At 40.1% G+C, this 21,117-nt stretch overlaps 2 protein-coding genes and 1 long non-coding RNA gene across 3 annotated transcripts; 1 reads left to right on the forward strand and 2 right to left on the reverse strand.

Moving 5' to 3' along the window:
* Window positions 1-883: 883 nt before the first annotated feature.
* LOC124252800 (caprin-2-like) lies at window positions 884-3,173 on the forward strand. The gene is made up of 2 exons (XM_046686468.1): window positions 884-1,584; window positions 2,754-3,173. Exons 1-2 carry the CDS (start codon window positions 1,038-1,040, stop codon window positions 3,155-3,157), a joined length of 951 nt encoding a protein of 316 aa, XP_046542424.1. The 5' UTR covers window positions 884-1,037; the 3' UTR covers window positions 3,158-3,173.
* A 7,327-nt stretch (window positions 3,174-10,500) lies between these two features.
* Window positions 10,501-12,628, reverse strand: LOC124252803 (zinc finger protein 34-like). Its single transcript, XM_046686478.1, has one exon. It carries the CDS (start codon window positions 12,434-12,436, stop codon window positions 10,769-10,771), a length of 1,668 nt encoding a protein of 555 aa, XP_046542434.1. The 5' UTR covers window positions 12,437-12,628; the 3' UTR covers window positions 10,501-10,768.
* A 16-nt stretch (window positions 12,629-12,644) lies between these two features.
* Window positions 12,645-16,936, reverse strand: LOC124252807. Its single transcript, XR_006892032.1, has 3 exons — window positions 16,848-16,936; window positions 15,648-15,704; window positions 12,645-12,976 (listed from the first exon to the last, which is right to left on the reverse strand). It is a non-coding gene; the product is annotated as an uncharacterized LOC124252807 (long non-coding RNA).
* Window positions 16,937-21,117: the final 4,181 nt, after the last annotated feature.

Genomic DNA, 21,117 nt, shown 5'->3' on the forward strand with positions numbered 1-21,117 from the left:
AAGCCCATTCTTAACACACAGGCTACGATGAAAGTTAAGAATTCTTTGGGCTAAGAACGTTTCGAGAATAAGGGCCCTGGGCCTAGATTTTCGCAGCTCTCGTAGCGCTAAAATAGTCGTAAGTTTATGTTAATGCACATCACTTACGACTATCTTAGCGCTAAGAGAGCTTCGAAAATCTAGGTCCTGGTGCGTAACATTTTACACAAAACCAAGGTGATGCGTACTCAGAGGTTTATATTTTACCGATTACTACGCGGGCCATCTCAGGTTAGGTCGCTTCTTCTATAACAATGTATCATTTTTCATTCAGCATTTTGACTTGTACATGTCTTCCAATCCGCAAAAGTAGTGTATATTTATCGTTTCTGAATGATTTCATTTAACGCTCAATAGAAAGGCATTTCCTTGTCACCTCGTGGCAGTCTATTGAAGGACGATTCTGTTGATGGTTCCTTATTGCTGGGCTGTGCAGACATGAGTGTATTCAAACAAGGAGCCATGGCAAACACAGCGTTTCTAGGGAAGGCTCTCTGAACGAAGCCTACATCGAGTTTATATCCGTGAAGATCCGGGTTAGAATTGGTCTTCAGTAACCCATGCTTGTCATAAAAGGCAACTAATGGGATCGGGTGGTGATCGCTGACTTGGTTGACTCATGCCATAGTATCCAAATTGCGTAGAACGATGTTCATTGTGTTGCTCACCGGATTGTACGAAGCTTCCCGCACGTTTCGTGTTGTCACCAAAAGTGTGGACGGCTGCAGAAAGTCCTCGTGATATGTTTATCTAAGCAATATGTAGAGAGATAAGCTAGTGTATCCAGGATGTGCATTTGCACATTTAACCTTCTAGATACTGTCCGAGACAGCAGATGTGAGACTTTACTAGAAGACGTGTAGTCTAGGAGTGTCTTTTCTGATAGTCACACTTAAATTTGATCAGCCACGTACCAGGCTAGTATTAGCGTTGCCCGTGTACAGATAATAGCACTGAAATCATCTCACAGACGAAACGTGTTTCAACACATATGCAAAATGTTTGTGGCAATTCTATTGCTTTGCATTTTGCTTAGTGATTCTATTTCTGGTCTCATCCTGCCTATGACAAAGCCGGACGGCAGTACTGATCTCACAAGCCTCTTAAGTCACGTAACTCTTCTTGAGCAGACCGTTGCAAACCTTCAGAAAGATGTACAGGCCAACAAAGCCCAGGCAGCCGAAGTGGTATCCTTGAAGACAGAAGTGAACCTGTTGTCAAATGAACTCGCCGTGGTGAAAGCAGAACTGAATGACATAAAACAGGGCAACGGAAATTCTAAAATACCAACTTCTGCAGGTCTGCAAATAACACAGAGGAACCTTAGCCAACTGACAGCGGAACTCCAGTCAACTAAGGCGCTGGCACAGAATACATCAAAGCAACTGGAAATACTAAAGATGGACATGAACTCGACTACTGCAGGTCTGCAGGGAACACAAAGGAACGTTAGCATCATCAGCACTGAAGTTACAACCTTGAGAGGTGACCTGCACGTTGTACAGAACCAGTCCCTGGACAACAAGCAGTTGCTGGCGATGCTTGGTAAAGTAGAACTTATCATACTGGTTGTTTGTCTATCTTGATTCTTGAAAATGACTGCACTTGTTAACGTCATACGACCATGGCTCCAAGTACTACCAAATGAATCATGTTTGCCATGTTTGGTTCACTCGTGAAGGTCCGGGTTAGAAATGATCTTCAGCAACCCATGCTTGTTATAAGGGGCGACTAACGGGATCGGGTGGTCAGGCTCGCTGGCTTGGTTGACACATGTCATCGTATCCCAATTGCCTAGATCGATGGCCATGCTGTTGATCACTGGATTATCTGGTCCAGACTCGATTATTTACATACCGCCGCCATTTAGCTGGAATATTGTTGAGTGCGGCGTTAAACTAAACTCACTCACCTTGACTGTTTCTGTGTTATTAATGACAAAAGACTTTCTTGACAGATGGGATTAGTAGAGAGGTGGCGTATTTCTCTCACACATAAGAGATGTGATAGTCTTTTAAAACATATTCAAAGTCAAAATACATCATAGACTAAAATACAAAACACAGGCGATTGTTATTTTGTCAGATCATCCTAATACGAACATTGTACCAGGAAATTATTGCAAATGGGGCGAATTCTAAAAAAGATTTTCTCTTGTGTAACATATATCTTCGTGGTTTATAATTTACATAACCAGCTCTAAATCTGACAATAATGTTTCCAGACTTTATACCAGGTAAGACAGAAAGATATGTTTGTGATTGAAATAGAAAGCTCTTTAAATCATGGATCGTAGTTATGCTTAAACTTTGGCTTTTATTATTTAGTTTCCCTCTCCAAAAATATCAATCGTGAGAAGCCCTTGAGTGGAATCCTATGAGGAACCCTGTCCTTCACATTTCAGATAATTCAAAATGTCCCTTCAACAGTGAAAACAGAGTCTTCTATTTGCTGAAATAAAATGAGACCAAATGCAAGGTAATGAATAAAACAACAAACATGTATTCAGATATTTGGCCATCCTTCCTGGGGGCGGGGGCGAACCCTAATGGTCCGCTGGTCAAGCTGAAGACCTGGGTTCGATTCCCCACATGGGTACAATGTGAAGCCAAGTTCTGATCTCCCCCGCCGTGATATTGCTTGAATATTGCTAAAAGCGGCATAAACCCAAAACTCATTCATTCACTCATCTTTCTGATATTTTCCCCCTTCAGCATCAAAGACAAGAACTGTGGCTTTCCAGGCGGACGTTCCAGTGCCATCACCTACTGGCGTTACGGAGACAGTGACATTTAATAACACCATTTACAACGCTGGGTCCGGCTACAACAGCACTACAGGGAGGTTCACAGCACCAGTCTCTGGAACCTACATGTTCTGGACGCAGCTGGAGCTTGGGGGTAGAAACACCAACATGTACGCCAGTATAATGGCATCAAGGTTAATGCTGGCAGAAGGGAAGGTGACGTTTACAGACCACAATATTGATGACGTGGATGTTTCTGCTGTTGGTGTCACCCATCTGAACAAGGGACAAGAGGTATGGGTAGAAATATATTTCTCCCAACATATTTATGCCACTTCATACTTTGGTGGGGTGTTGTTGTCAATAGACTGAAAACCTTTGAAAACACGAGAAACGTTGATGTTCCTCATTAGCTGTGCAGCACCCAACACATTTTCTACACTCCTGAAGATCCAGATTAGAATTGGCCTTAAGTAACCCATGCTTGTCGTAAGAGGCGACTAACGGGTGGTCAGGCTCGCTGACTTGGTTGACACATGTAATCGTATCCAATTTAACTCTGAATTTCCAAACATGGCTCCTAGAATATCCAATATCTCGTGGGCAAAACAGCAATACAGTCATTTCCTTTGTACATATGTTTCAGTGTTTAAAGTTTCAGATCCTTTAGCTCAAAGTTTATGTTTAAATTGTGCTTTGCAAAGTTTAGCGAAGTTTCAAACTTCAACGGTGCAACCATTTTCATGCTCCGAAATGCGTTTTACTACGCGCGATTTGATTGGTTTGCCACGATTCTTGACAATAATGGCGTACGATAGGGGTACGAGTCTTTTTGTAGGTCACGGAAAGAGGCGAGTAGTTACAAATGGGGTACGAGACGCCATCCGGCTTGCCGGAATGACACGAGTAGTTACGAATATCAAGTCAATATAACTTTTGGTCGGACCTGGGTTGGAGTCAACATACCTTCCTGTCGTAGGTCACATGACCGCCTCTAGACCAATCAGGTAGCCGGAAAAATATGCTTACATAATGAAGTAAGTTATGCTGATACCATCATGGTTTGGTGTAATGTACAATGTTTAGCTTTATAACGGTGTAGGAATCTACATCGAATCGTCACGATCAACAAGAAGTTGTTATCCCTAAATTTGTGTGTTTCATTATCCCAGTTACTATTCAGTTACTTAGTAGTTCCTAGTGTCTTTAAATTACTATCCGATTTGCGGTACATGCTTGCGATGAGCCACCACACATGTACATCGTTTGCTGTTTAGTGAGTCAGTGAGTGAGTATGGTTTTACGAATATCACGGCTGGGGACACCAGAAATGGGCTTCACACATTAACCAGGCAGTATTACTGAAGTAGAGTAGTACTCTCTGACCAATATGAAGTTGCCAGTGTGTTATTGCTGAAGGTCCTGTATTTGTGCAATACTAGTTACTATTCATATAGTAGCTAGTATTTTACTGTCGGACCTCTTCCAGACTACTGTATTCATATAGTAGCTAGTATTTTACTGTCGGACCTCTTCCAGACTACTGTATTCATATAGTAGCTAGTATTTTACTGTCGGACCTCTTCCAGACTACTGTATTCATATAGTAGCTAGTATTTTACTGTCGGACCTCTTCCAGACTACTGTATTCATATAGTAGCTAGTATTCTACTGTCGGACATATACTCATCCGTATTCCTATGGTAGCTGGTATTGCACTATCGGACCTATAGCAGTCACTAGTCATATGGTAGCTAGTATTTTACAATCATACCTATAATAGCCAATATGTATGTAGATGCAAGAGTGGGTCCGCCTAAAGCCTATTTGAAGAGTATTTCAGGGCTATCGTGATGTGTCACCTTCATGTAGGAGATGGCGCATTCAAGAACACAATTTGAGCAACACAATATGACGACAGGATTCAAACTTTGAATATAGGTTCCTCTACACCTCAAGGACCTAACACTGTACGGTGAATTGTTCCGCCTTAAACATCTGTCACTCCTCAAGGACCTAACACTGCACAGTGAAATGTTCCACCTCAAACATCTGTCACTCCTCAAGGACCTAACACTGCACAGTGAAATGTTCCACTTCAAACATCTGTCACTCCTCAAGGACCTAACACTGCACAGTGAAATGTTCCGCCTCAAACATCTGTCACACCTAAAATGACCTAACATTGTTTGAACTCAACATCTGGGACATCTGTGCTCCCCACCAGTTCGATCCATTCTACCGTTCCATCCCTTGCCGCTCCACAAGGATGAAAGGTATACAGACCAATATCACAGCAGACATACACCAGATTCCTCATCATTTTTTTAATATCCATCAAGGCAAAAATGAAACAATAAACAGCTCAAAAACAGTCACATTTAATGTAACATCTTTGTATATAAGTAAAAATAAGTTATACATGTGCTGAGCACAAATTAGCAAAAACTAAACACAAAATACAAAACAATCACCATAGCAGCAGAGTCAAACAAAACAATAGCACAATACTGGACTTGTAACAGTTCTCAAGATTGCATGTAAATATACAACCGGAAAAGGGTTTCTTTGAGAGGCATATTAGAAGTTGCAAAGATGAAGTAAAACCAGGTTCTATGGATAGTCAACTTCTTTTGATGTTTCGGTGTAGGCACTTCCTTGATAATGCCTACATTGAAACGCCAAAAAAGTTGACTATCCATAGAACCTGGTTTTACTTCAGAAAAGGGCTGCTCAATCATATCTATAAATCACTTTCAGGTCAAAAAGCAAAACAGTTTTCTTCAAAAAGTTACTTCAACATAATGCCTGTGTTCAGTGTTATAAATGTTGTCATCATTTAATCCACTAATACCTCGTTCATTATTGTGAACTGATGTATGCTCAATTTGTAGATCTTTATAACATGAAGAAGAAACAATACTCCAGAATGAAACAATAATACTCTTAAAACATATAATTTTATTGTTTTAACATCGCTTGATTTTATTGTGTAAAGTTTTTGCCAAATTACTGGCTATTATATTTGGGAAAAATATCCTATATCAAATTCATGTTTGGTCCATAATAATTTGTCAGTTATTTCACCAAGACAATGATTTTTACCGATGCTATTTCAAATGTATACAGCATGAGGGGCGGTGGGGTAGTCTAGTGGTTAAAGCTTTGGCTTGTCACGTCGAAGACCTGGGTTTCATTCCCCACGTGGGTACAATGTGGGAAGCCCATTTCTGGTGTCACTCAGTCATATTCAGCTGACTATGTTCTTATGGAAATGTTGATTATAAAATAAATATGGCATAAACATTGTTCATGTGACATTTTCATTAAATGTTCCTGACAGGCAGTAATGTTTTCAGCTGAAGAATATTAAGGCCAGACCAATTTTATGTCTTGTTTTACGGATTTTTGTCCTCAGAAAACCTAAAGGCAGGAGGGAAAAAAATAAAATATAAAAATCACCAGTCAAAGTAACATTCCTTTTATAGACTGGAAGTTTTTTATTTTTGGAAATTTATGAAGTGTATATGGGGCAAAAAAAATCAAACAATTTTTGTTGTTGTAAGTTTACATTTTTGGCCAATAAAAACATGAGGATTTTAAGTTTTGAGCGGGGAAAATTAATTTCTATTTTTTTGTTTATTCTTGAAAAAAATACGACCAGCGGATCCGTAAAACAACAAATAAACTTGGTCTGGCCAAAAGACAAAAGTGTCCTTCACATGAGTTCATTTGGCCAATGGGCATATAGGTATGGCCTGACATGATCATGATTATTGTATAAAACATTTCCTTTTCCATGCCACCAAGGTAAACAATTGTGAAGCTGAATATCATTTGGTGTATATCGTGAGCCGACAAAACAGTGCCAGTACTCATGGTACAGTAACTATATGAATACACAATGCCATTTAGAAAGTGGTCAAATGTAACATATGTTAGATTTGGGATTAACACCATAGAAAGTGTAATCCCAAACATAAGATATGTTATAGTAAGCATATTCATAGATTACACACACACATTCATAGATTACACACACACACACACACACACACACACACACACATGGTGCACACACACTGATATTAGCACAGAAAGTCTTTAATGGACCGTTCATAATTTATGGTTAGGGGGGTGATGATGACTTTTATGGAGAAGCATGTACAATGTGAATGACAACACCCACCCCCCAAACAATTATGTACAAAGTAAGTGACCCCCCGTGCATGTCATGTACAAAATCAATGACCACCCTTTTTTCCATAATTTTAGGTATAATATTTATATGTACAAAATTGCTGTGCCCCCTAGTTCATGTGTACAAAATTGCTGACCCCATACCTCCCCAGAACAAAAATGGTCCCCCTACCCCCACCCAAAAAAATAAAAAAAATAAAAAGATCATCATCACCTCCCTAGCCATAAATTATGAATGATCCGTAATGTTGAAAAGGAGACAGAAACTTGGTCCACGTGGCTGTTTAGTTCACTTGTATCTGAAACAATTCCTCTTCAATATTTGCATCAGGTTAACAAGTCATGAAGTACATAGATAAACAACAACATGCACATTACATCATCACAACTCTTGGCACAAGAAAATAGCATGAAAGCTTGTGAAGAAACCCGGAAAAGAATAAAGGAACATTTGTTCTTTCAGGTGTTCCCTTATTCGTTTCCATGAGTATATTAACAGTACTCTTTGATCAAGAAAATAACATGAACATATTTTAATATCATATGCAGAAATGGGAAGTTCAGTAATGAAAATTGTCATTTTCAATATGGCCGTCAAATGATGGAAAATGGCCGCCATGTCAAATTTAGGATCAGAAATCTCTGAGAAGAGTTTTACAGATTCAAATGGTGGGATCAGTATAGACTTAATTCAGCTTCAAAAGACGTTCTAATGAAAGAGTAGAAAATATAATAAATGACAAAAATATACTTTATGTTATTGCCAATAACACACTTTTACCAAATGTTCATGACAGGCAGTAATGTCTGATTAACGGAAACAACTGACATTTTGATGTCGGTGCTGTGGAGGTAAGTTCAAAAATCATAATGGCTAAATTTGCCAGATTTTAACTTGAAATGACTTTAAAAAACATGTTGAAAATGGATAGACAACAATGGATAGACAACAAATTAAGAGCAACACCATTGAACTGAAGGTGAGTCAGTGAATGAATGAGAGCAATTACAATGTTTACAATGTAGAGCTATGCTTGATCCAGTGGCATGAATTTGGAATGGAATGCGGTTAGTATGTATGCTACTTCAACATGTAAGAGGTACTACAGTTGAACATTAAGAACACAGAAGTTTATAGCCTTTTTGCTATTACAGCTGAAAAATATGAACTCTTTGGTCTCTGACATGGCATGGGTTAAGTCTAATGTCATAACAGGTTGAGATTTCACATTAAACTCACCAACTGCCTCACCAACAAGGTGAGTCAAGTAAAATGGGGTGTAACATTTCATTCACGGTTATTGTCCTTAGAGTAGAGATGTCATGATACATAAGTTTCATGAATCGATACGTATCACGATACCCATGTCATGATTCGATACGTATCACGATACCTGTTTTCACAGCATTACTGCGTAAATAAAGTTACATTTTGAACATTAATATTTCATGTTTTATAATTGTCCATGAAAAGATCAACAGTTTTGATTCTTAGAGGTTAAAAAGTTCTAATTTCTCATCTTTGAACATGAAAAATAATCATTCATAACTTTCATAACATCAAAAAACATGATACAATTGCAAAATTTAAATGATACATAAACATATTTAAACCGATACTTTGAAAACTAAATATCGATACAGTTTTGAATGTATTGATAATTGTATCGTCTTAGAAAAAGTATCGATGCGTCGATGTACCATGGCATCCCTACCTTAGAGCAACAGGCATACACTAGGGTGAGGATGCATGTAAGCCATGTTATAGTGCTAGTTCACTCACATAACATGCTGCTGTTCAACATGGAGTGTCCCATACAGACAAGCACATTTTGGTTTCTTTACCATTCTCAATGCCGAACGCCAGGGAGGCTATCAACAATTACCAGCTTTTAATGTCTTTTGGTATTCAAAACCCGTTCCTTTTACTATCCAGGCAGATGCTCTATCCACTTGGCCACAGTGGGGTAACCAAAAGCATGTGCTCGTCATGCTGCCATTGCATAAAACCATTCTCGCTCACCGACACATAATTATGATTACACTTTACTCACACAACAAAGGCATCAAATTTGTAAAGTGAGTATGTTTTACAGCAATATTCCAGCAATATCACTGTAGGGGACACTAGAAATAACTTCACTAATTGTACCCTTGTGGGGAATCGAACAGAGGTCTTCGGCATGACAAGCAAACCCTTTAACCACTAGGCTACCACTCCACCCCAAAATTTATATAGTGAGTGAGTGAGTGAGTTTAGTTTTACGCTGCTTTTAGCATTATTCCAGCAATATAACGGGGAGGGACACCAGAAATGGGTTTCACACATTGTGCCCATGTGGGGAATCGAACCCGGGTCTTTGGCGTGACGAGCGAACGCTTTAACCACTAGGCTACCTCTCCACCCCAAAATTTATATAGTGAGTGAGTGAGTTTAGTTTTACGCTGCTTTTAGCAATATTCCAGCAATATCACAGCAGGGGACACCAGAAATGGGCTTCACACATTGTACCCATGTGGGGTCTTGGTGTGATAAGCGAATGCTTTAACCACTAGGCTACCCCACCGCCCCAAAACTTATATAGCATGATGCTCTGCATTAGTAGAACTAGACAACAACCCCCACCTTAATCATTGTTAATGCAGCAGATATCAGAATCAGACTTACAGGAACATACAGCTTCAACCTTTCTGGTGAATATCAAAGGAACTACAAATTATGTGAAATTCATTTGACATTATTTGGTAGTATGTTGATTTCATGACATTGCAGGAATATCAAACAGTAGAAAAGAGAAATAGTCATGGGTTTCCCACTTTGGGAATCAAACCTTACTTTGAGTGAAGCGCATTTAGGGGTCCCCTGCCATGACATTGCTGGAACGTTGCTGAAAGCAGTGTAAAGCCATACTCACTCACTCACTCATCATCACATAACTATTTTACAAAGTGTTGGCAGAATTTCATTCCTCATAAACATAAACCAGACAAACGTATTCAAATATCTCACATGCCAGCTCTTAACCCTTTCCATACAGAGGATGAAAATAATAGGGAAAAATATGTAGACACAGAGCTGGTAGTGAAATTCATGGCCTTATTAAAGTTCTATCCTGGTAATTTAGAGTGAGCCAGAGGACCACAATTCTCAGTGGGAAGAGGCTGGAAGTATTTTGTTTTTCTTGGGTTAGGGATGCAGACATTGACTGTCTGATATTGCTCATAACATCAATCACTGGTTCATAACCCGTGAATATCTGGGTTAGAATATTGATCTTCAGTAACCCATGCTTGTCATAAGAGGCGACTAACGGGATAGGGGGTCAGATTCGCTGACTTGGTTGTCACATGTCATCGGTTCCCAATTGCGCAGATCGATGCACATGATTTTGTTAACTGGATTGTCTGGTCCAGCCTCGATTGTTTACAAACCGCCACCATATAGCTGGAATATTGCTGAGTGCGGCGTAAAACTAAACTCACTCACTCATGTCAGCCGACACGTCATCCTATCCCAACTGTGTAGATTGATGTTCATGATGCTGATCCTGGGATTCTCTGGTCCTGGCTTGATTATTCACAGACCACTGCTATAAAGCTGGAATATTGCAGAGTGCTGCGTTCTACAACCAAACCAAATCACGTGAGCCCGGTTATAGTATTGTCAGGCTTGGTTGGTAAAATGCTGACAATTTCACTCAGATTCCCTTACAATATTAATCATGTGTTTCTTTTTTCATCTCAAAATGTTTACAAAACAGGAACCTGTTATTTCTGAGAAATTCAACCAATGCCAGGAGCGGTGAAGGTGTTCGGGGCGTACTGCTGGAAGGAAATGTTCATAATGGTCGGTGTGTGTCCAGAAACAGGGAACCTTGGCGGAAACTGGGGACCAGAGTCATTCAACCTTGACCTTTCATGATCATCGCCACGTCCATGACCACATGTGACACTGCTTCTATCACCCTGGCTGCTGTTGGAACTCATGTCCACAGATCTGTGACTACCATCATGCCTGATATCCACAGACCTGTGATCATCCAAAAGTTTGCTAGAAACAGGTCCACAACAACTACCTGCTCTGATGTCCACAGATCTGTAACAACCACCAGCCCTACTGTCCACAGATCTGTGACAACCACCAGCCCTACTGTCCACAGATCTAGAACTACCCAAAAGTTTGCTACCCAAAGATCTGCAACTACTGGAACCCATATCAAAAGGTCCATGCCCATTGTAATCCAATGACCCATCAGTATGAACGGAACCAATGGTTAAACGCCCATCAACATGGTCAGATTTATTGCCCAATAATCCATGGCTATCATCACCACCATCATCAACATGTCCATGTCTGCTGCTATTACTACCAGACTTTCCTTCCTTACAGTCAACTGAACTGAGAAGCATTAATCCTTCACTTCCACCATCAGCTGCAGATCTCTGAATGTCAAGTTTGCCATCAGACAAAAGTTTAGAATTTTTCTTCTTAGCATATTTTTTCTTATCATTCGCATCTTTCATCTTGCCAATCATCTTCATCACTGTATTAGGATCCGCTGTGGATGTTTCTTGTTTCGCTAATGATCTCACTGTGAACATCTTATTATAATGAGCTTCAAGATGTCGAGCCAGAGTGCAAGAGACGTTAAACCTCTTCCCACATAGTTGGCAAGAATATGGCTTCTCTCCAGTGTGTATTCGCTTGTGATTGGCTAGCTGGTTGTACTGCACAAAGGACTTATTGCAAACATCACAAACATAGGGTTTCTCTCCAGTGTGAATACGTCGATGACGAACAAGGGAAGAACGGAGAGAAAATCTTTTCCCACAAACATCACACATGTATGGTTTCTCGCCCGTGTGAGTTCGCTCATGTGTCACACGCTGGCTCAACTCCGTGAATGATTTTTCACAGAATCGACACTGGTAGGGTTTGATACCCGCATGTATTCGTTTATGGTTGTTGAAAGAATTTGGTGCGTTAAATTTTTTGCCACAAATGTCGCATTGGTATGGTTTTTCTCCTGTGTGTGTGCGTACATGTTTTACAAGGGAGCATTTCGTTGCAACAATCTTACCACAAACTTCGCACTTAAAGATCTGAGGCTCATTAACTTTTCCAGTTTGCTTCTTGTGTCCATTTTTTATTACACTTTCCATCATATTGGCACTTTTTTCCTCCTTAAAATCAAGGCATAACTTAACTCCAGCTAATTCTTCCTGCAACACGCCTTCATCGTGTGGAACCTTTTTAGGGGTTGTTGATTTTCGTTTTCTTTTACCTCTCCCTCTTTTCATGCCTTTTGGGGAAGACTTTTTAGCAACTTTTGATTTTGATTTTCTCCTCCCTGCCTGGTGTTCAGTAATCTGAATCTTTCTCTGCATTTTCTTCCTCTGACACAGCAGTATTCCATAAATTCCATTCAAAATCTTCATCACTTTCATCATGGAATGCCGCAACCTTTTTCTTCTTTCGAGGTTTTGATTTCGTTAATAGTTTGATTTTTACATTTTTCTTCACCTCCTGTGCAGAATTTGTTTCAACTAGCTCAACATCCGAGTCAATTTCTTTCTTGATTTTCATTTCTGGATCATACATTTCCAGATTTTGATTCCGACTTGGAACATTAGTGCTTTCTACAAAACTGGACCGGACTGATTTTGACTCACTGGATGGTTTCTCCATCTTGTTTTTCAATTTAGAGTACATTATTTTCAGCTTTGCATATTTTTTTTGTAATTGAAGTCGTTCGGGTTGGGAAAAGCTGCTGCTTTTGAGAGAATCTTCAATGGAGTCGTCCAAGTCTGACAATTCTGACATTCCAGACAGATCATCTTCCAAGATGTCTGACACATCAGACAGCAATGGACTCCCTTCGTTGTCTACATCAACACTGCTAGGCGTTAAAGGCGTCATTCTGAGACAACACACTGGGTGGGAGTCAGCACTTTCTGTTTTTATGGGAGATTTATCCATCGTCACTTGATCTGAAATAAGATATAATCACATGATCATGTAAACGTACACCTTGATATGATATGGTGTTATGGTCGTTATAAACTTTCCTGATTATTGTAGCCTCTTGATTAACGCTGCACACAGTAATATTCCAGCCATATAATGGTGGTCGGTAAATAATCAAATCTGGACCAGACAATCCAGTGATTGACATTTGTGGCATCTACCAAATGGGATACGATGACATGTGTCAAAAAGTCAGTGAACCTGACCACCCGATCCCCTTGGCCACCTCTTAAAACAAGCATGGGTTGCTGAACACCCGGCAGCCTGTACAGAATCACACCTGGCCAGACAAACCAGTGACTGACCCCTCATTTTGTATGTCAAGGTTAAACTCTGGTGCTGCTCTACACAGAAGGAATATTGAAGCTAATCAACACCAACATTTTAGGTAACAAACACAATCTCATTCAAAAGACATGATTCAGGTTCATCCAAAGTCAAAGGGAGACAACTCCATCATGTCTATTGTGTGATTTCTAATGCTCTGTCACCATACTAAATACTAAGGTGAGGTGAGGCGAGGTGAAATTGGGTTTATCGTCATGCTTGAGAATATTTCGCGCATATGACTACGTGCATGCGTGCGTATGTGTATGTGCGGCTGCTTGTACTAGCCCAGGTTGAAGCTGGTTTTATAGTGCTAGCACACTGAGATACCATGCCGCAGTGAAGCATGAATACCCCACTCAGACACATTATACTGACTCCGAGCCGACCAGTCCCTGTTGTACCCATTTATGCCAAGCGTCAGGCAGGGACCAACAAGTACCATATTTTAAGGTCTTTTGGTATGACGCGGTCGGGGATCAAACCTGCAACCTTCCGCGCTCTGGGCGGACGCTCTAACCACTACACCACGGAGGCGGTCCTAAATACCAAGACAGTATAAAGACTCATTGTATTGATTAAGTAACAACATTTGTCTTCATGTCTGATGCATATAGTGCTGATATGATTAGTATCTGAATCACAATAAACTATATGAAGAACAATAAAGTGTGAAGATCCTGGTTAGAATTGGTCTTCAGCAGAAAAACCTTGGTGTAAAAGTTGGCTAACAGGATTTGGTGGTCGCTGACTTGGTTGACACATGTGATCACATCCAAATTACATAGATCGATACTCATAATGTTGATCACTGGATTGTCTGGTCCAGACTCGATTATTTACAGACCACCGCCATGCAGCTGGAATACTGCTGAGTGTGGCTTTTATCATGTTTACATGGTAAAAACAGAACGGCGTTTCGAGTTAGGGTGGTTCTGGGGTCTGTGAGGAATAGGCCAGTAATAAATGACTCAAGGGACATGCTAATAAGAATGATTAATCTTTGTCCTTGAACATAAGGTAACCTGTGACTGGAATCCCATACATGTAGAAAGAATAAGCAGACTTATCTTGTTCCATTGTTGGATTTACTGTTGGATTTACTTGATAATCTCCAGGGTATCCTTGAACTATACCCTGGATGCATTCGATGATATTACCTCCTTTGCTGGCTCTGCATTATCACAGTAGCCAATCAGATGGGCACCATCACATAAACACACAGACCCCTGCATTGCCGGTCTCACTGCATCAGATTGCATAGGGACCATTAATTTATAGAGATGGACACTTTGGCTTTCAGTTTCAAGCTTAAATCTTAGCAGTGCTCACTGGTCATGACAATACACACAGCTCACAAACATTAGTGTTTTGACATTTACCAAACCTAGATAGAGTTGTGTAGCAGCCATAAAAGTCTGGGATTCGAACCACGGACCTCCTGATTCGATGTCCACATGACCAAAGAGGTTAACCCCGTCAAGCAAGCCATGTGTGGGATGACTCCATGCCCTGCTACAGTTACATAATTCAGTGAGTGAGTGAGTTTAGTTTTACGCCGCACTCAGCAATATTCCAGCTATATGGCGCGGTTTGTAAATAATCGAATCTGGACCAGACAATCCAGTGATCAACAGCACGAGCATCGATCTGCGCAATTGGGAACCGATGACATGTGTCAACCAAGTCAGCGAGCCTGACCACCCGATCCTGTTAGTCGCCTCTCATTACAAGCATGGGTTACTGAAGATCAATATTCTAACCCGGACCTTCACAGGTAGTTACATAATGCAAGAATTTTAAGAAAAAATGGATGTTTACAACAAATATTCTTTCTGTCCTGAAGAAGGAAACGGAATCAGAAACTATTACATTTAATTTGAGCATATATAATGATAAAGAGCTGCTAATATAACTTCTTTGAGTGGCATTTTTAAAATTGGAGAGTCAGATAAGGACTTGTAAACTTTATGGATGAACAGCTTCTTTTTTCATGTGGTTCGACGTTTTGATACAGATTCTTGTGTCGCTGTCATACCTGCTGTCAAATAAAGCCTCATTCTGATGTAAAAATTGAACTGTCATTTGGTAATCTAGATGATATGATTCTGATGCAATGACAGTGGCACTTACGAAGCAACTGGGTCACTATCCATGGACCCATCTGTAAATATAGATTGTAAGTACTGTAGGTGCTTCTTAATATTGATTATGTTCTTGCTGCTACATAAGTTTGATTGTGTCAGATGTTTTAGTTCACTTAGCGAAATATGTGTGCTAAATTGATGAGATTGCATGCCACCATACCCTGATGAATTGTTGCTTGTGATACCAATCACTGGTTTGTATGGCCCAGGCTTGATTCTGTGAGAGAGTGAAAGAAAATGGTTTTACAGAAATATTCCAGCAATAGTATCATGGTGGGGGACACCAGAATTGGGCTTTACACGTTGTACCCATGTGGGGAATCAAACCCGGGTCTTCAGTGTGACAAGCCAACACTTTAACCACTAGGCTACCCCGGCGCCCCTGAGTGATTCTGTACAGCCTGCAGTAATATACCTGCAATATATCGCTGAGTGAGACATTAGCCAACACCAAACAAACATGAATATGTTTTATGTTACACTTTACTGGGCAAAATATCAATTTCTTCGAAAATAATGCTCTTTACCTCATCCACACAGTTTCAAAAACACTTTGGTGAGGGGATTTCGTCTTTTAACCAGGAATAATTCAAACAAACAGTTCCCGTTTCATTTCAGTAAAAGTATAGGCGATTATAACACTGCTCACCACCACCAAGGACACATGTCACAAGGGTTGGAGAAACCTACCGATCGGATATAATAGGCCGTTCCGCCTATTTTGCTATAGGCCGATTGGCCTATAACTATGATATTTATCAAATAAATTTGAAGTGGTGCATTTCCGCACGAGGATATTAACATCATTCAAGTTTTGTGTCCTAAGGTTTTCATTCAAACCCTTTTTGAGCATTTTCATCACATAATAAAGGAGTTTGGAAATTGCTAATTAAATATAAGACTATAATATTTTTGACAATTTTCACTGAAAATTAATGACATTGATATTTAGTTTTAGTTGTCAAAATGAAAATCTGTGCAAAATTGTGTTCTTAAATGAAACATCTTTTCCTCAACATTATATAAATTTCCATTTTGTCCAAAAACTTATTTTTTTCAAGCTAAGGAGGTCCATTAACTATTCATCTCTATGATCATATAAAACCATTTCGTGCGGAAATTGATAGTTTGTGAAATAATAATAATAATGGTCAAATAGAGCCCGATTGGCCTATAGCAAAATAGGCAGAACGGCCTATAATATCCCGTTCGGTCTTTCATAGGCCGATTGGTAGGTTTCCCCAACCTGTTATTCACAATGACACCACATCATAACTCATATTCATAATTCACAGCACCATCGATTTACGACCCTCTGCTGCTCAGCAAGTGAAAATGATTTTTTTTACACAATTACTACCTCTGCTTTAAATAATCCTCCTGGGTTCAGTTGATCAGCATTTTTGAAGAGTCGCACGGAGCAACCACTGAATATTCCTTTCACATGACCGTAAAATGTGGTCTGGAGTATTCCGGCAAACCATGAGCAGACAACTCTCAATGTTTATAAGGTTAACACTAAAATGCAACTTCAATCCCGAAACGAAAATTGCACATATAAACAATGTTGTGCACCTATCTTTTTTAACAGTTGAACGGCAGCTCAAAATCGTAATATTTCACGGCACCGGTTGTAGTCAAAAGGGCCGAAAATAAAATCAAAGGGCCGAGGCTTAAAGTCAAATGGGCCGAAATGAAAAGTCAAAAAGGCCGAAAAAAAGGGCCGAACAGTGTGTAATTATGAACTTGTGTACATTATGAACGAATGAATTTGTGTATATTATGAACGAATGAACTTGTGTATATTATGAACGAATGAACTTGTGCAAATTATGAACGAATGAACTTGTGTAAATTATGAACGAATGAACTTTTGTAAATTACCATTATATTATTTTTGTTGATTATGTGAACTTGTGTTAATTAAGTAAATTATGAACTATATGTATTGCCATTACATGTAAACTTGGCTACATGCTTGGCTATTACCATGCCATTACCATTTTATTAATGTTATGGGGGTATTATGTTCAGTGCTATATGTGTCAATAAATAATGTATAAACTTTCTAAACTGTTTTTCGGTTCGGCCCATATGACTAGGAATAAGGCCCTTTTGACTTTTTGCCACGGCCAATTTGACTTTAACCTCGGCCCTTTTGACTTTTTCCACCGGCCCTTTTGACTTGGCACTTCTAGGCCCTTTTGTCCTTCGGCCCATTTGACTAGTTCCCCACGGAACATGTTGTCAACCTAGCTGTTAGGTAAAGGAACGAACCGATGCCAGTCTGAAACAACGCTTGGCCATTTCGTATATAAATACAACTGAAATCTTTATGATACTGTGCAATATAAATTTCATTTTGCAATTGGACAATGAAGACATATCTTATCTTAAGTCGATAGGTGTCAAATAATGCTATTACAATGTACTTAATCCAATTGCATGGACAAAACTGCATCATATATAATCATTCCATTCGTAACATACCACTCGTGGCATTCCGAGAGAAGCCGAGCGGCGATTCGTGCAGCTCTCTCGAGCTTTTCATTTACTTGGTTTGTGTTGTGATTTATGGTTGAACTGTCGATCGTTGATCATTGATCTTTTTTAAGGGTCTTCTTGTCATCTACAGAAAGAGTTGAGCATTTTAACGAAGACATTGCTTGGTTTGATTTTTATTGTTACTCAAAATCCATCTTGCTATGCTGAGAAATCAAATTGTATGGTCCACTAATTGCATATGACGAAAATACATCTCCATCCAGAAATAGGCCTCAGATCATGGAGGTTCGTCCCTCTTGTGTACAGCATTTATCCACCTCAAAAGAAACACGCATGGAATCCGGGTAACAATAGCTTTCCCGCAACCACGATTGCAGTAAGTACCGTATTTCCTCTAATAAGCGCCCGAGCATTTAATTTTGTCGACGGACTTCCAGACCCGGCGCTTATTAGAGGCCCGGCGCTTATTTGAGAGCGGGCGCTTGTTGCGCTTACTGGGTAGCATACTAGTCAGAGGCATTACCAGGACATAGTTTGGTCTGTTAACATTCATCTAGCACCGGATCCCGTACATATTTATATACATGAAGACCCCTGATTGCAGCTTCGACGATTACATGATAGCCATCAACCTGTGTCATGTGGAGGACAGGAAGTTATGACTAAAGGGACCCTTCCTTAATCAATCTATTTTTGGATCAAGGGAGAATACATTTATTAAGAAACCCAAAACATACTCAACGCTTATTGGAGGAAATACGGTACGAATTTAGCATTACCCGCTAGCAAGCTCGGACTTTTCTTGGCCCGGGTTTTAGGCAGCTCCCTTGCAGTACGCCTCGCTTCAACTCAAAATATCGGGTGGTCAGGCTCGCTGACTTGGTTGACACGTGTCATCTTATCCGAATTGTTTGAATCTATGCTTATAATATCAATCACTGGACCGCCTGTTCCAGAGCTCATTAGTTATATACATCCATCATATAGCTGGAATGTTCTTAAGTGTATCGTAAAAGAAACAAACAATTCATCCCAATTGCATTTTACGAACGCTTCATATGGTTAAACGGGGCCGGTTAAACAAGTCCCTCCACTGATTTAAGTGAGTGAGTGAGTATGGTTTTACGCCGCTTTTAGCAATATGCCAGCAATATCACAACAATGGACACCAGAAATGGGCTTCACACATTGTACCCATGTGGGGAATCGAACCCGGGTCTTCGGTGTGGTGAGCGAACGCTTTAACCACTAGGCTACTCCACCGCCCCCCACTGATTTAAGACACATGGTAAATTTATTTATTACATTTTGTTAGGCTAGCGGTTATTAAAACTGTATGCATTGGCAAGCGTCGAGTCCGCGAGAAGTGTGCATGTGAGAATGATGACACTGATGACGTTAGTGAGTGAATAAGGTTTTACGCCGCTATCAGCAATATTCCAGCAAACCCAATTGTCAAATCGAGTAATACATGTAGGGAAGGTTTGAGGAGTCATTATATAAGAGTTGCATGAGGTAATGCCTGCCATTCCTGCTGAAGGAAAACAGCGAGCTGTTGGCAGAGGATGGCACTCAGGGGAATAGGCTGGCCACTGTATTCTCGCATTTGACCATGGGTGAGACGTCAGTAACGTCTTCACTGTCGTCATGGAACATGGCACCATGTCCGATGGTGCTTAGTGAACGAATGACAAGTGGTCTTACAATCTGATCTGTAGCATAAGCTACTAGGGTCTAATCTGTAGTTCAAGTCACTAGGGTCTAATCTGTAGTTCAAGCCACTACGGTCTAATCTGTAGTTCACGTCAATAGGGTCTAATCTGTAGTTCAAGTCAATAGGGTCTAATCTGTAGTTCAAGTCAATAGGGTCTAATCTGTAGTTCAAGTCAATAGGGTCTAATCTGTAGTTCAAGTCACTAGGTTCTAACTAATCTGTAGTTCAAGTCACTAGGGTCTAATCTGTAGTTCAAGTCACTAGGGTCTACCCTGTAGTTCAAGTCACTAGGGGCTAATCTGTAGTTCAAGTCACTAGGGTCTAACTAATCTGTAGTTCAAGTCACTAGGGTCTAATCTGTAGTTCAAGTCACTAGGGTCTAACTAATCTGTAGTTCAAGTCACTAGGGTCTAATCTGTAGTTCAAGTCACTAGGGTCTTCCTGTAGTTCACGTCACTAGGGTCTAATCTGTAGTTCACGTCAATAGGGTCTAATCTGTAGTTCAAGTCAATAGGGTCTAATCTGTAGTTCACGTCAATAGGGTCTAATCTGTAGTTCAAGTCAATAGGGTCTAATCTGTAGTTCAAGTCACTAGGTTCTAACTAATCTGTAGTTCAAGTCACTAGGGTCTAATCTGTAGTTCAAGTCACTAGGGTCTACCCTGTAGTTCAAGTCACTAGGGTCTAATCTGTAGTTCAAGTCACTAGGGTCTAACTAATCTGTAGTTCAAGTCACTAGGGTCTAATCTGTAGTTCAAGTCACTAGGGTCTAATCTGTAGTTCACGTCAATAGGGTCTAATCTGTAGTTCAAGTCACTAGGGTCTAATCTGTAGTTCAAGTCACTAGGGTCTAACTAATCTGTAGTTCAAGTCACTAGGGTCTAATCTGTAGTTCAAGTCACTAGGGTCTAACTAATCTGTAGTTCAAGTCACTAGGGTCTAATCTGTAGTTCAAGTCACTAGGGTCTTCCCTGTAGTTCACGTCACTAGGGTCTACCCTGTAGTTCAAGTCACTAGGGTCTAATCCGTAGTGTAGTTCAAGTCACTAGGGTCTAATCTTTTGTGTAGTTCACGTCACTAGGGTCTAATCTGTAGTTCAAGTCACTAGGGTCTAACGTGTAGTGTAGTTCAAGTCACTAGGGTCTAATCTGTAGTTCAAGTAACTATGGTCTAATCTGTAGTTCAAGTCACTAGGGTCTAATCTGTAGTTCAAGTCACTAGGGTCTAATCTGTAGTTCAAGTCACTAGGGTCTAATCTGTAGTTCAAGTCACTAGGGTCTAATCTGTAGTTCAAGTCACTAGGGTCTAATCTGTAGTTCAAGTCACTAGGGTCTAATCTGTAGTTCAAGTCACCGGGTCTAATCTGTAGTTCAAGTCACCGGGTCTAATCTGTAGTTCAAGTCACTAGGGTC

This window comes from Haliotis rubra, unplaced genomic scaffold (assembly GCF_003918875.1).
Source record: "Haliotis rubra isolate DU_JTF1 unplaced genomic scaffold, ASM391887v1 Scf524, whole genome shotgun sequence".
Taxonomy (NCBI): Eukaryota; Metazoa; Mollusca; class Gastropoda; order Lepetellida; family Haliotidae; genus Haliotis; species Haliotis rubra.